General features: G+C 44.2%; 1 protein-coding gene across 1 annotated transcript in view; it reads left to right on the top strand.

Moving 5' to 3' along the window:
• Window positions 1-12,544, top strand: part of PARVA (parvin alpha) — a 184,842-nt gene extending 172,298 nt beyond the window's left edge. The window contains exon 13 of the mRNA XM_055423354.2: window positions 8,296-12,544. Coding sequence (XP_055279329.1) covers window positions 8,296-8,372 — 77 coding nt within the window. The 3' untranslated portion in view covers window positions 8,373-12,544. The remainder of the gene's footprint in view (window positions 1-8,295) is intronic.
• Window positions 12,545-15,101: the final 2,557 nt, after the last annotated feature.

The following is a 15,101-nucleotide window of genomic DNA, read 5'->3' as shown; positions in this document are numbered from 1 at the left end:
TCTCTTTAAGAAAATGAGAGATAACAAGGGAACATTTCATGCAAAGATGGGCATGATAAAGGACAGAAACAGTAAGGACCTAACAGAAGCAGAAGAGAGTAAGAAGAGGTGGCAAAAATACACAGAACTGTACAAGAAAGGTCTTAATGGCCTGGATAACCACAGTGGTGTGGTCACTCACCTAGAGCCAGACATCCGGGAATATGAAGTCAAGTGGGCCTTAGAAAGCATTACAATGAACAAAGCTAGTGGAGGTGATGGAATTCCAGGTGAACTATTTCAAATCCTAAAAGATGATGCTGTGAAAGTGCTGCACTCAATAAATCAGCAAATTTGGAAAACTCAGCAGTGGCCACAGGATTGGAAGAGGTTGGTTTTCATTCCAATCCCAAAGAAGGGCAAAGGCAAAGAATGTTCAAACTGCTGCACAATTATCCTCTCATTTCACATGCTAGGAAGGTAATGCTCAAAATCTTTCAAACTAGGCTTCAGCAGTACGTCACAAAGAACTTCCACATGTACAACATGGATTTAGAAAAGGCAAAAGAACCAGAGATCAAATTGCCAACATCTGTTGGATCATAGAAAAAGAGAATTCCAGAAAAACATCTACTTCTGCTTCATTGACTAGGCTAAAGCCTTTGACTGTGTGGATCACAACAAACTGTGGAAACTTCTTCAAGAGATGGGAATACCAGACCACCTTACCTGCTTCCTGAGAAACCTGTATGCAGGCCAAGAAGCCACAGTTAGAACCAGACATGGAACAATGGACTGGTTCCAAATTGGGAAAGGAGTATGTCAAGGCTCTACATTGTCACCCTGCTTATTTAACTTACACGCAGAGTACATCAGAAATGTGGGGCTGGATGAATCACAAGCTGGAATCAAGATTTCCAGGAGAAATATCAATAACCACATATAAACAGATGATACCAACCTAATGACCAAAAGTGAAGAGGAACTAAAGAGCCTCTTGATGAAGGTGAGAGAGGTGAGTGAAAAAGCTGGCCTAAAACTCAGCATTCAAAAAACTAAGATCATGACATCCGTTCCCATCACATCATGCAAATAGGTGGGGAAACAATGGAAACAGTGATGGACTTTATTTTCTTGGGCTCCAAAATCACTGGAGACAGTGACTGCAGGCAGGAAATTAATAGACGCTTAATCCTTGGAAGAAAAACTATGACAGACATAGACAGCGTATAAAAAACAGAGACATCACTTTGCCAACAAAGGTTCATCTAGTCAAAAGTATAGTTTTTCCAGTAGTCCTGTATGCATGTAAGAGTTGGACCATACAAAAAGCTGAGTGCTGAAGAATTGATGTTTTTGAACTGTGGTGCTGGAGAAGACTGTTGAGAGTTTCCTGGACAACAAGGAGATCAAACCAGTCAATCCTAAAGGAGATCAACCCTGAATATTCATTGGAAGGACTGATACTGAAGCTGAAGCTCCAATACTTTGGCCACCTGATGAAAGGAGTGGATTCATTGGAAAAGACCTGATGCTGGGAAAGATTGATGGCAGGAGGAGAAGGGAACAACAGAGGATGAGATGACTGGATGGCATCATCGACTCAACAGACATGAGTTTGAGCAAACTCTGGGAGATAGTGAAGGATAAAGACGCCTGGCATGCTGCAGTTCATGGGGTTTCAAAGAGTCATACACAACTGAGCAATAACATGATAAACCCACAGTTAACTCCACACTCAACAGTGAAAGGCTAAAAAGCTTTTTCTCTAAAATCCGGAATAAGACAAGGATGCCCATTTTCATCACTTCTAGTTAACACAGTGTTGGCAGTCCTAGCCATAGCAGTCAGAAAAGAGAAATAAAAAGTATCCAACTGGACAGGAAAGTCACCTTTGTAGATGACATGATACTATATTTTGAAAACCCTAAAGTCTCCACCAAAAAACTACTGGAACTAATAAATGAATTCAGTAACATTGTAGGAAGTAAAAGTTCTATAATCTGAAAACCACTTATGAAGGAAATTGAAGATGATACAAAGAAATGGAAAGATAGTCCATGTTCATGGATTGGAAGAATTAATAGTTAAGATGTCCATACCACTCAAAGCAATTACAGATTTACATAATCTCTTCCAAAATACTCATGACATTTTTCACAGAACTAGAAAAAATAATCCTAAAATTTATATGTAACCACAAAACACCCCACATTGCCAAGGTAATCTTGAGAATAAAGAACAAAGCTGGGGGAATCATTTGCCATAACTTTACACTGCAAAGCTACAGTAATAAAAATGACATATACATCAGTGGAAGAGAATAGAGAGCCCAGAAATACACCCACACACCTGTGCTCAGTTTATCTACAACAAAGGAGGCAAGAATGTACAATGGAGAAAAGACAGTCTCTTCAATAACTTGTACTGGGAAAACTGGACAACTGCATGTGAAAGAAAGAAATTAGAACATTTGTTCATATTGTATACAAAAATAAACTCAAAATGGATTAAAGACCTAAATTTAAATTAAAACCTGAAACCATAAAACTCCTACAGCAGAACATAGGCCAAATACTCTTTGACGTTCTTTGACAAATTGTAGTAGATTTCTCTCCTAACAGCAAAGAAACAAAAGCAAAAATAAATAAATGGGACTTAAATTTAAAACCTTGCACATCAAAAGAAACATTGACAAAACAAAACAAAACAAAAACAACCTACTGAACGGGAGAAAATATTTTCAAATTGTATTACCAGTAAGTGGTTACGAGAGGATCCCTGGCATATCAGCTGGTAAAGAATATGCCTGCAATGCAGGAGACCTGGGTTCAATCCCTGGGTTACAAAGTTCCCCTGAGGAAGGAAATGGCAACCCACTCCAGTAGTCTTGCCTGGAAAATGCCATGGACAGATGAGCCTGGCAGGCTACAGTCCATGAGGTTGCAAAGTGTTAGACACAACCCAATGACTAAACCACCATCCAAAATATGTAAGTAGCTCATACAACTCAATAGCAAAAAGTCAAACAACCTGATTAAAAGATGAGCAGAAGACCTGAACAAACATTTTTTTAAAGAAGATATACAGATGGGAAACAAGCACATGAAAAGATGCTCAGCATCACTAATCAGAGAAATGCAAATCAGAATGACAATGAGATAGCACCTCACACCTCTCAGAAAGGCTGTCAGGAAAATAGTAAATGCTGGAGAGGATGAAAAGGGAGCCCTCCTATACTGCTGGTAGGAATATAAACTATCGAAGCCACTATGGAAAATAGTACATGTGCTGCTGAAGTAAGCACTTTATTTTCGGGGGCTCCAAAATCACTGAAGATGGTGACTGCAGCCATGAAATTAAAAGATGCTTACTCCTTGGAAGAAAAGCTATGACCAACCTAGACAGCATATTAAAAAGCAGAGACATTACTTTGCCAACACAGGTCTGTCTAGTCAAAGCTATGGTTTTTCCAGTAGTCATGTATGGATGGGAGAATTGGACTATAAAGAAAGCTGAGTGCCGAAGAATTGATGTTTTTGAACTGTGGTGTTGGAGAATACTGTTGAGAGTCCCTTGGACTGCAGAGAGATCCAACCAGTCAATCCTAAACGAAATCAGTCCTGAATATTCATTGGAAGATGTAATGCTGAAACTGAAACTCCAATACTTTGGCCACCTGATGTGAAGAACTGACTCATTGGAAAAGACCTTGATGTTGGGAAAGATTGAAGGCAGGAGGAGAAGGGGACAACAGAGGATGAGATGGTTGGATGGCATCACCAACTCGATGGACATGAGTTTGAGTAAATTCCAGGAGCTGGTGATGGACAGAGAAGCCTGGCGTGCTGCAGTCCATGGGTCACAAAGAGTCAGATATGACTGAGCAACTGAACTGATGAAAAACAGTATGGAGCTTCCTTAAAAATGAAAAGTTGAACTACAATATGATCTAGCAATTCCACTGCTGGGTATGTAACTAGAAAAGATGAAATCTCTAATTCAAAAAGATACATGCACCTGATGTTCATGGCAGCACTATTTACAATAGCCAAGACATGGAAGCAACCCAAGTGCTCATCAACAAATCAATGGATTAAGAAAATTTGGTATAATATGTATAATATGGACTACTACTCAGCCATAAAGACAAATGAAATACTGCCATTTTCAGCAACATGGATGGACCTACCTATGGAATATTATGCTTAGTGAAATAAGCTAGATAAAGACAGACAAGTACTATATGATCTCCCTTGTATGTAGAATCTAAAAAGTAAATGAATGAATAAAACAAAACAGAGACTCGCAGATATGAGGACAAACTAGTGGTTACCAGGAGGGAAAGGGAAGGAGGGAGGAACAAGATAGTGGTAGGGGATTAACAGATACAGACTACTATGTATAGAATAAATAGGCAACAAGGATATACTGTACAGCACAGGAAGGTATAGCCATTGTTTTTAATGACTTTAAATGGAGTATAATCTATGAAAATGTTGAATCACTGTGTTGTACACCTGAAACTAATGTAATATTGTAAACCAACTTACTTTAATAAAAGAAGAAATAAAATTAATTAGGTTAAATGGACATTTTGAAAGCTTTTCCCATATTGGCCTTTTTCCTTCTCAAGCAACCTTGGAACTCGCCTATCTTTAAAAGAGAAAAAGAAATCCTCTCATCTCCATGCGTGTCTGTCCTTCATCAGGCTCCGAGTTCCTCCTCTGCACCCACGCCCACTTCTCATTCTGCTGTGAATGCTTTGCCTCTACCTGCCCGTGGCCATGCTCTCTCCCAAGCCACCAGCAGGACCATGTCCCCTGAGACTCTTTCCAGCTCTTACCTTCTTGGGAGTATATGGCTCTATTAGTCATCCCCTCTTTCTGGAAGTTTCTTTCTTGGCTTCCAGGACACTGGGCAGTTATTCATTCAGTTCAGTTCAGTCGCTCAGTCATGTCTGACTCTTTGCGACCCCATGAACCGCAGCACGCCAGGCCTCCCTGTCCATCACCAACTCCCAGAGTCCACCCAAACCCATGTCCATTGAGTCAGTGATGCCATCCAACCGTCTCATTCTCGGTCGTCCCCTTCTCCTCCCGCCCTCAGTCTTTCCCAGCATCAGGGTGTTTTCCAATGAGTCAGCTCTTCACATCAGGTCGCCAAAGTATTGGAGTTTCAGCTTCAACATCATTCATTTATCTCCTACTAAAATGTCTGCGGTCTGTGCATGCCAGGTACCAGCCCAGGCACTGGAGCAAAACACGATCAATTCTCTGCAGTCACATTGCTCAGACTCCAGGCAGAGACAGATTTCATCAAATAAGCACACAAATCATTGATTTAGAACTGGAGAGAGTGCTGTGAAGGAAGAATGTTGGAGTTTTGAGACCATAAGACAGGGTGCCCTCACCAAGACCAGGTGTCAGAAAGACTTCACAAAGGAGGCAGTGCTTTGAGCTGAGGTCTACGAGAGGATCGGTAGTCAGCTACTTGGGAAGAACAATCTAGATGTTTACCAGTGTGTGCAGAGGCTGAGATAATGGAGGAGGACAGCCTATTGGGAGGTTGTAAAAGAAAGCCAGTGTGGTCAGTGCAGAGTGAATGAGCAGAAGGTGGCATGACATGAGATTGGAGAGGTGGGCGGGAGTCAGCTTTTGCCCTGTAAAACCATGGATGAGGATTCTGGACTTTAGTGACATGGCTGTATGACCGTACAGGCTGTGAGCTGCACACCTCCTGTTAGTCACTCAGCCATGTCCGACTCTTTGTGACCCTACGGACTATAGCCCACCAGGCTCCTCTGTCCATAGAATACTAGAGTGGGAAGCCATTCGCTATTCCAGGGGATCTTCCCAACCCCAGGATCGAACCCGGGTCTCTTGCATTATAGGCACATTCTTTCCCATCTCAGCCACCAGGGACACCTCCTAGGACCAGAGTTATGTTGTTGTCTGTGGTAACACTGTGCAAATGTGAATAATGTACCGTGGAGTGTGCATCTTGCACAACCATACCCGGAAACCGGGCAGTCTAACTGCAGTGAGCACAACGGACAGGAGACGGCAAGAGGCTTTGAGGAGCCCAGTTAGGAACCAGCTGCAGCGGCCCCAGTGTTACCCTACCTGCCCCTTCACACACTCCCTTGTTGAGCTCCCCTTTGCCCCATCTGCCTCTCTAGCAGTTCCTCCTTAGGCTAACTCCCTAATCTTCGACTTGGGTGGAATTTAAGGAATACTCAATATCAAGCAGTAAGGGGAGGACAGGAATTAGCCCAGAGGACATGGAACTGTATTTGGCAGAAAGTGATTCAGCCTAAGCAGGGCGAGGTAGCAGGTCTCAGCTACGGAGTAGGATCCCAGTTAGAGGCTCAGATCTGTGCCGGAACCAACACGGAAGCAGAAAGCGGGCTGCGCTCCAGGCCTAGCGGGTGGTCCCTGAGCCCCTGGTCCATCAGCAAGAGAGCTTGGAACAGAGTCTGAGCCCAGCAGGGTGGAATAGGATTGGTGCACACCTGAGACGAGGCCTAGGCAGGAGCAGGCAGGAGGGTTTCCAGGGGTTGAGGGAGCCCTAGGGAGATTCCTGAGCCCTGGGCCCTCGGCTTATGGCCCAGTTGGTCTCAATCTTTGCAGTGCTGGGACCTGGGCACACCTGACTATGGCAGTAGCCACAACTGCTGGGTTCCCAGGCTAAGGCCTGGAGCCACTGGAGCCCCCACCTCCCACTCTGCTGGTCCTGAATGATCCCCATTCCTATTCACCAGGCCACTGCTGGAGCTCTGACCTTGTCCCCAAACCCCTCTCACAGCAGCTCAGCCTCCTCTCTCCCACTTTTGAATCCTAGAGCATTTATTATTTTCTATTCTCTGACATCATTTACTTCATCTGACCTTCTGCACAGTTATTTTTTTCTAATAACTTTTACTATGAAAAATATCACATAAACAGAGTGGCACATAAAAGTGTGGGTTACTGAAATATTCCACGAGCCACCTGTAACTAGCACCCAGTTCAAGGGAAACAGCCACCCCAGCTCCTGAAATTTCCCTCCACTTGCCCTTTTTGGCCTTATGTAATCCTCAACCTCAACTCTCCCGCTTTGTATAGTCATCAGGCTTTTTTTTTTTTTTTTGTAACTTTTCCTTATAATTACCACAGTTTGTAACTCTATATGGGCTTCCCAGGTGGCTCAGTGGGTAAAGAATCCACCTGCAATGCAGGAGATGCAAGAGACACGGGTTTGATCTCGAGGCCAGGAAGATCCCCTGGAGGAGGGCATAGCAATACCTACTCCAGTGTTCTTGCCTGGACAATTCCATGGACAGAGGAGCCTAGCAGACTACAGTCCATAGGGTCGCAAAGACCTGGACACAACTGAAGCAACAGAGCACACACAAGCATGTAGCCCTATAGTAGGCAGAGAGTTCCTTTCTTTACGTTTTCTCTATGCTGGTTCTTCAGGGAAGGCTCTCCAGCAGGGTCATGAGTGCAGAGAGGCCAGAGCAGAGCCTCGTGGGTAGAAGGTGGAGAAGTCAGCCTCAACAGAGGGTTAGTGAGGCAGCCAGAGAAAGTGACCAGTGAAGAGAGGAGCAGAGAGAGGGGCCAGGGGAAGTGAGGGTGGGAGGAAATGGTTGCATGAAAGCTCAGGACCTGCAGTGGATTCTCAACAGAGTCCAACTCCCAGTCTCAAACCCAACCAGCTTGCTCTGTCCTTAATCTTTCAGATGACACCTATCTACCCAGTATTCCCTGCCAGGTGGGCTCCTATGCCATCTAGGGGCCCGCCCTCCCTTCTTAAAGGAGAGGTGCCTTACTCCTAAGCCACCGCCTCGTCCCCCACTGTAGCCCCAGTCTGTCCCCTCTTTTCCATCACTCACAGCTGGCTCTGTGGTGCAGGGTAAAGGCAGAGGGGCCCCCAGGCACAGGTGAGACCAGGGACAGAGTCGGGTCAGGGTCCTCGTGCCTGAGATGCTGATTCCAGAGCAAAGGCTGCGTGCCCTGGGGCCCGCTGTCTTTCAATGAGAGGTGCAACGCCCACACCCCAGCACCTCTGCCCCTCACTGCCCCCTGCTCTGAAGTCTTGCTGCACAGCCCTCCCATCCTTCAACACCCACCTGGCCCTGGTCATCTTGTGGGGATGCTCTTCTGTCCCAGCAGCACAGGGAGCTGGCTCCCTGTCACACAGTGACGTCCTGTGGGAGAGAGCACGCCCCTCCCCGGACCATGCTGGGCACCCGTGGTGGGTGGCAGGAGGAAGGGGACAACCAGTGCCAATTTGGGCACCACTGAAGCATTGTGGTTTTTGTTTCCCATGCAGACATCGTCAACTGTGACCTGAAATCTACCCTGCGAGTGTTGTACAACCTCTTCACCAAGTACCGGAACGTGGAGTGAGGGTCAGACTGGACCGTCCCCAGAACCTCCTTATCCTGCTTATTCCTGTCTCCTGCTCTGCGCTCTCCTCCAAGTCCAGCTGCTCTTTTCCCAGAGATGGTGGGAACTGAGATCAGGAAGGAAATGACCTCAGTGGGCTGACCTGACCTCCTAGGCTCTGAGGCTGACCCCACAATGGCTTGTGAAGGTTGTCCCATCCTGGTACCAGGTCCAGATTTCCTTCTGTGTAATCGGGAACCAACTTAGGCACAAGAGCCCACCCACCCACCCACCCTCAGAAGATGAAAACAAAGATAAGAGTTACCATGGAATGGGTGTAACCTATGGGCTGGGCACCACGCTAAGTGCTCTGCCCTACTCCAACTCATGAATACTCAATACTCCCACTGAAGATGTTATCAGCCCCTTTTACAGATAAGGACACTGAGGCTCAGAGAGGTTATGTGACTTGCCAGAAGCTGCCATTTGTCTTTCTTCTTTGAAGAAGACATTGGTTAATAACTCGCCCATTGTGTTACCTTCTCCGTACATTCTATACTTGCGTTTGCATGTGTGTATATGTGTGCATCGCACCTGCGCCCTCCAAGAAGATAGGACCCCCTGATCTCAGCACCAGGCAGGCTAGGTCAGGACTCAGTGGTTCACACTGAAATTGGCAAATTTAATTTAGCCCAATTAATAGTGTGTGTGTGGCAGGAGCTGTATCCCTCAACTCCTTTGTACAAATGAAAATTACTCTTAATTCCTTCAGATTTGTAATAACCCCTTATTCTGGTTTCAGGGTGACATTTGGAAAGGATTCTGTTTAAAATTAATGGAGTGGCACATTTTGCAGCCTTTTTGCCTGATTGCATGTAATGGAAGTGCCCTATATTTTCCTACAAAATAAGTCCTCGATTCATTATCGTTAGGCAAATGTACAATATGCCCAGGCACCGCAGAGAGCTGGGCATAGACCCATGCAAGCAGGGCTTGGGAAGTAGGGCTCTTCAACAGGGACTCTTGAGCTTTAAAGAAAGGAACTCCTTTTTGCCCTCTAATTGATCATTTAGACCATTTCTGGTGAAGTCTACCCACATGCAATTACTGGCTAATTCAGGCGAGCAAAAATGTAAGTTATTTAGACCCAATCTGAGTAGGTTTCCTTGCGTGGGTTACCCGCGGGCTTGTGGTTACATGGATCCCCTCTACATGAACCCAAGTTTGGAATACAGGGCTCAAGTTAACTCAGCCTGCAGGGCCTGGGATAGGAAAGGGGCTGAAACAGGGTGACTAGGAGGACAAGAAGTGTGGGGCAAATACTTGCACACTTAGCATACAAGGGGACATCCTAGACCAAGGGATGTGGCTTGTGGTATTTGACATTTGTACTCTAAGTTGACCAAAGCCTTGGGATAGGTAATAACTTGTACTGATATATCGCCATTATAGAATTTCCCGAAGTATGCTGGGTGGACACCAGCCTGCATCCCCACCTCTGGATGTCTGTGCCTACTTTAGCACTGCTTTCGTGATCTCTGCCTGTACCACCCAGAGGGAGGCCTTCCATCATGTCCACACATTCCTTCCTGCTTTTCATCAATTCTTACTCTACAGTCTCCCTGCAGTCACTCAAAACCCATATAATTTCAATATACTACTTATTTCTGGAGAGATTTCACTCTAAGAAGGAAGTATTACTCAGCATTTAAGATCCAAAGAAAATGTACTCTCTTGTATCAATCTGTGTAAAAGAATACAGTCCTTTTCTACATCATTAGTGAAATATTTCATTTGTCAATAGGAAACACTAAATACAGTACTGTTTCTGTTTGCTCTTTTTTAAATTCCTGATAGCAAATCAGCATAAATAATTGCTTTGTCTCCTTGAGCAACACTAAAGCAGATGAAATAAGAGAAATGAGCTCATTTAAGTGTGCTTTGCTATATGAATTTTGTCTCCATTTTGTGCTTTTTTTCTTACACTAAAGCTGCAAATGGACAGTGGACAGGTGACTTATTAAGAGCACTCCTTTTTATATTTTACACATGCACTATATGAAAACACATCAGAACACTTGGAAACTTTTTTGAATAGCAGGTCCAGTCTGTCAGAAAATGGTGTTTTGAGACCAACGTCTTTACCTTACTCTGAAATTCCAGGGCTGGGGCCTGATTTTATACCCTGCCATCTCATTTAGAGGTTTTTTTCTTTACATTATGGAACCTCCTGCTTAATATATGACTGTTTTTGAAGGGGGGTAAAAAGCATCAGAAAATAAACAAACCAAACGTAACCCTTGTCTCTTTTAAAAGGGAAAAAAAAAAACAAAAACCTGAGGCAAAAATCAAGTCTCTGTAGGCTCACTGGATCCTTTTTTCCTCTTTTCTAAGTTTAGATTCTTTCATATTTTTAATAGTTAATGTGTAAATTATGCAAAATTCAAAAAGCATGAATGGATATCTAGTGAAAAACCCAATCTTCCTCCCTCCTTTTTCCCATCAGATAATACCTATCTCCAGAGGCAACTATTTTGTTCTGTTTCTAGAATTTGCTTCCAGATACCCCAACAATATAAAGTATATACATGTCTGTCAACATATGTAAGACCATTTTTAAGCATAAATAGCATATTATACATACTGTCATACACACTGCTTTTTTTCATTTAATGTTCTTAGAGATTATTTTGTACTGGATATTAAAACTCTCATTAAAGTGAGAATATGAGTACTTTATAAATCAAATGCACAACCCTGCTCTGTATGAGCTAGAAAATGAAAGCCCCACCAGAAGGAGGTAATGCTCTAAAGAGTCAAGACTGGGAGCTACTGGAGTGGAGGGTGGAGAGGACCTTACCAGAAACATTCCCCGTGTCCTCAACTGAATTTATTTCTTAAAGGCCTCTTTTGGATCATTATGGTGAATGGTGTACAGTTTGATTAAGCTTGTAGTTGTACATACTACTAGGGCTGCTAATTTGTAATTGACTCAGAAAATACTAAAAGTTACTGAGTACCCCACAGTATCCTGCTACAAGCCCAGCCACCCATGCAGAGCCCGTCTACTCTATGGGAAGGCTCCAATTTCACATGTGCAGGTACAGAGCTGACATTTCCAAAGTCTGGGAGAAGGACTCTTTATCAGCACATCATCAATGTTGTCTTGAGTTGGTTGCTATTTGCAATTGCTGCTCTTGGTACTTTTTAATTATGAATTACAGTTAGCTTAGCTTTATCATTATCAGTTTATTTTGTTGTGGTTTTCCTGGTTAACCCAACAGAGTACACTGAAGCTTATTTGCATCAACAGTATCCCTGGGCTGTAATTTTCCAATAACTTGACTCTCAGACATGTATACATTGTGGTTCAAATATGAATCATCCATACTCCAGTGCTAGAACAAATGTATACATAATCCACTCCCCCTAAATTATCATTAATTTATTTTTCCACTGGAAAATGAGACTAGATGGAGTCGGTAAGTCAAGCAGTTTTGCCCTAAGTAGGGGCTGATCAAAAATAATTTCAGATCCACTGCACTTAATTACAACCTCACCTCAAGAACCCAACCTACGTACAACATACTAAAGATGCCAAAAGGGTGTGCTCTGAAACCTCCATTAATGCTAATATTGCATGCAGTCTCCACCCCCACCCAAAATTCGCTTATATCCATTGGAAAATTCAAGAGTTGCTGCGAATACTGAGAACAAGGAGACTGAATTGAGATGCAATTACTGGGTGGCTGGTGGACTAATCAGCCTCCTAACACTTGTAGATTCAGGTTCCAGTAAAAGACTAGTAATGTAGGAGCTGCTCACTGTTATAGCTGCAAAGATTCTATCTGCACACAGCGAATTTTGACTGTTTTTTCCTCTCTCTTTCCTAAAAATATAAACCCAGGCTAGCTACAAGATTTGCTCATGCCTGATGCTTTGCTCTGGTAGTGTTTGCACATGTGTTCATGATGACAGCCAGGCACCATGAGGGTGTTCAATGGAGGATGCCCAGTCCCCCACCCCAAGCTCGACAATCTTTTGAGATTTGCAGATTTCCCAGGCAGGAAGCACCGGTGAAGCATCTTTTAAAAGTACATTCTGTAGGATGTTAATAGATGTGAGGTGAAAAATATGTTACCCTTGAGTTGAGAAAACAAGAGGCCAAAGAAAATTAAAATCCCTTTCTACTGTTTGGGTTTTATTTTTTGCTTTTTTTTTCCTCATTGGAGCCCGACTCAGTGTTCCCTGAACTAATGAAGATTATGACTCTCTAAGGGGAGACAGAAGAGGGCATCCCAATCGTGCTTGACCACGGGACCTATTTGGTCCCTGAAGAATTTGCAGGCTGAGTACCCTGTGGAACTCATCCATTCATTTAGCCCTTAGGCCATTGGTCTAGAAGTGTGTATTGAGTGTCTACGATGCATTAGGTGAACTGTGACCAGTGGCCATCAAGGCTCACTCATAGTGCTTAAAAATAATCACAGATTAAAAGTACTGACAAATTGAGATGACCTCTATGGAGAAGTACATAAAACTCTGAAGGAGGTCTCATTTAGATTTTGAAGTCAAGAGAGGTCCCTGGCAAAGTTAATATTTTAAAGTGACACCTGAGGGAGTTTCCTGGTGATCCAAAGGTTAAGAATCCACCTTGCAAAGCAAGGAACACAGGTTGGATCCCTGGCCGGGGAACAAAGATCCCACATGCCAAAAAGCAGCTAAGCCTGTGGCCATAACTCCTGAGCCCACATGCCACAGCTAGAGTCCGTGTGCCACAACAAAAAGTCCCATGGGATGCAACGAAGATCCGACACAGCCAAATAAAAAAACAAATATTTCTTTTAAAAAGAAAGACATTCTAATAAGTAAATAAAGTGACACCTGAGTCACTGAGCTATTCAAGTAAAGAACTATTAAGAACAGGATCCCAGCTAGGAGAAGACTCAGCTTCCTAAACAAACTGGTAGGAAGTCAGGATGGCTAGAGGACAGAGTGAGAGGGGAGAAGAGGTGGGAGAAGAGGATTACAGAATCTATCATAGGAAACATGGGAAGCAGTGTATGCTTTTAAAAAAGACTTCTGGCCACTGTGTGGGAAAACTTCAGAGAAACCTATGTCAGCAATATGGACTGCCCTTCCCATCTCCTTACCATGGTTGTGGCTGGAGAGCAAAGGGCCCAGGAGAGGAGCTCCAGCTTTTGCCCCGCCCCACGCTAATCTGGTCTCAAGCCTGCATAGGAAGCCTAGGTGTGCTATCCAAAGGCAAGGCCTGCTGGGCGCTCCTAATACTCTACCTCCTGCGGGGATCCAAGCTCTCAGGCCATCCCCATCCTCTCTACAGTTGGGTCTTAAAACTCCGGGAGTTGGTGATGGACAGGGAGGCCTGGTGTGCTGTGATTCATGGGGTCGCAAAGATTTGGACACGACTGAGCGTCTGAACTGAACTGAAGGAACCAAAGGGGGCTTCCCGGGTGGTGGAGTGGTAAAGAAACCACCTGCCAATGCAGGAGACCCAAGAGATGCGGTTTCGATCCCTGGATCAGGAAGATCCCCTGGAGCAGGATTTCCAGTATTCTTGCCTGAAACATTCCATGGACCGAAGAGCCTGGTGGGGTACAGTCCATGGGGTTGCAAATAGTCGGACATGACTGAACACACACACAAGGAAACCAGAAGGCTGGATGAGGCTGCACATGTAAAGCAAAGGAAAGGAGAGACTGCCAGCCAGAAAGCTGTTCCCTGGGGACCAGTGCCTCCAACCTGCTTGCCAGAGGACTTGTACTATCTCATCCCTATTTGGGTTCAATGTGGGGAGTGGGAACGCTGTTCTCCAGCCTGGGAGCAGGGCAAGGTATAGGGTTCCTGGAAGTGGAGTAATAATTTCATTTTCCCAATTATTATTAATCAGCAGGAATTATTATTACATAAGGCCTACCAAAAGTGGGTCACTTATGCTGCACAGTTAGGGTCTTGTGAAATATCTTTCATAGGAAAGTAGTATATTATTTTATTTTCACTGGAAGTGAAATACCAGAAATATTAGAAGACACCCCACTTGGGAGCTCCTTGGTTGGAAATCAGTCCAGCAGGCACCTGCCCCACAAGCATACTTCTTAGCTGGCTCCCTGGCCCAAGCAATCAGGATTCTTGCCTAGACTCCCCTCTGCACACTGTGGGCACTAGCCTTGATGCTGGCATTTAAAAGGGCACTTAGGAATTTCTGAGAAGCCCCAATGATTAAGATAAATGATGTTTTATCAGTGAAATGAACTTTTCATTTCTTGTTATTGATTTTCATGTTTTCACATTTTCAGATGTCGTTTGTTTGCCCTGGGGTGGCATTCCAAGACACAAAAATGTCATTAAGGCAACCACTTTAAAGAGTGCCCTGTTTTATTGAGGTAGACAGGACAATAGATAAATATTTAATCTGCTACACATTTGCTCAGTCTGGGAGCTAGGATTAGGACTACACGGTGCTCAGGCTCTTATGTGTCTTCCTGGAAACCCTGACAATGGCCTCACCACCTGCCCTTTAGAAACACAGTGTTGCCCATGGCAAACATTTGCCAGTGTTTCTGAAAAGCAGCTCCTGGAAGGCTTTCTTCACTCAAGCCAGCGACATCCAGTCGCTCCTTAATTGCCACAACACTGGAGAATATACTCTCATGGAACAGGAGACATTTGGCTTGAAATAATAGATAATAAGACAGTCACCAGCAAGCATGTGCTAAGCTAGGTACTCGG

The sequence above is a fragment of the Moschus berezovskii genome, chromosome 14, assembly GCF_049115385.1.
Source record: "Moschus berezovskii isolate FMDL1 chromosome 14, NW_MosBer_1.0, whole genome shotgun sequence".
NCBI lineage: Eukaryota > Metazoa > Chordata > Mammalia > Artiodactyla > Moschidae > Moschus > Moschus berezovskii.
The sequence above is the reverse complement of the archived record's forward strand: the minus strand, read 5'-3'. Positions and strand labels throughout refer to the sequence as shown.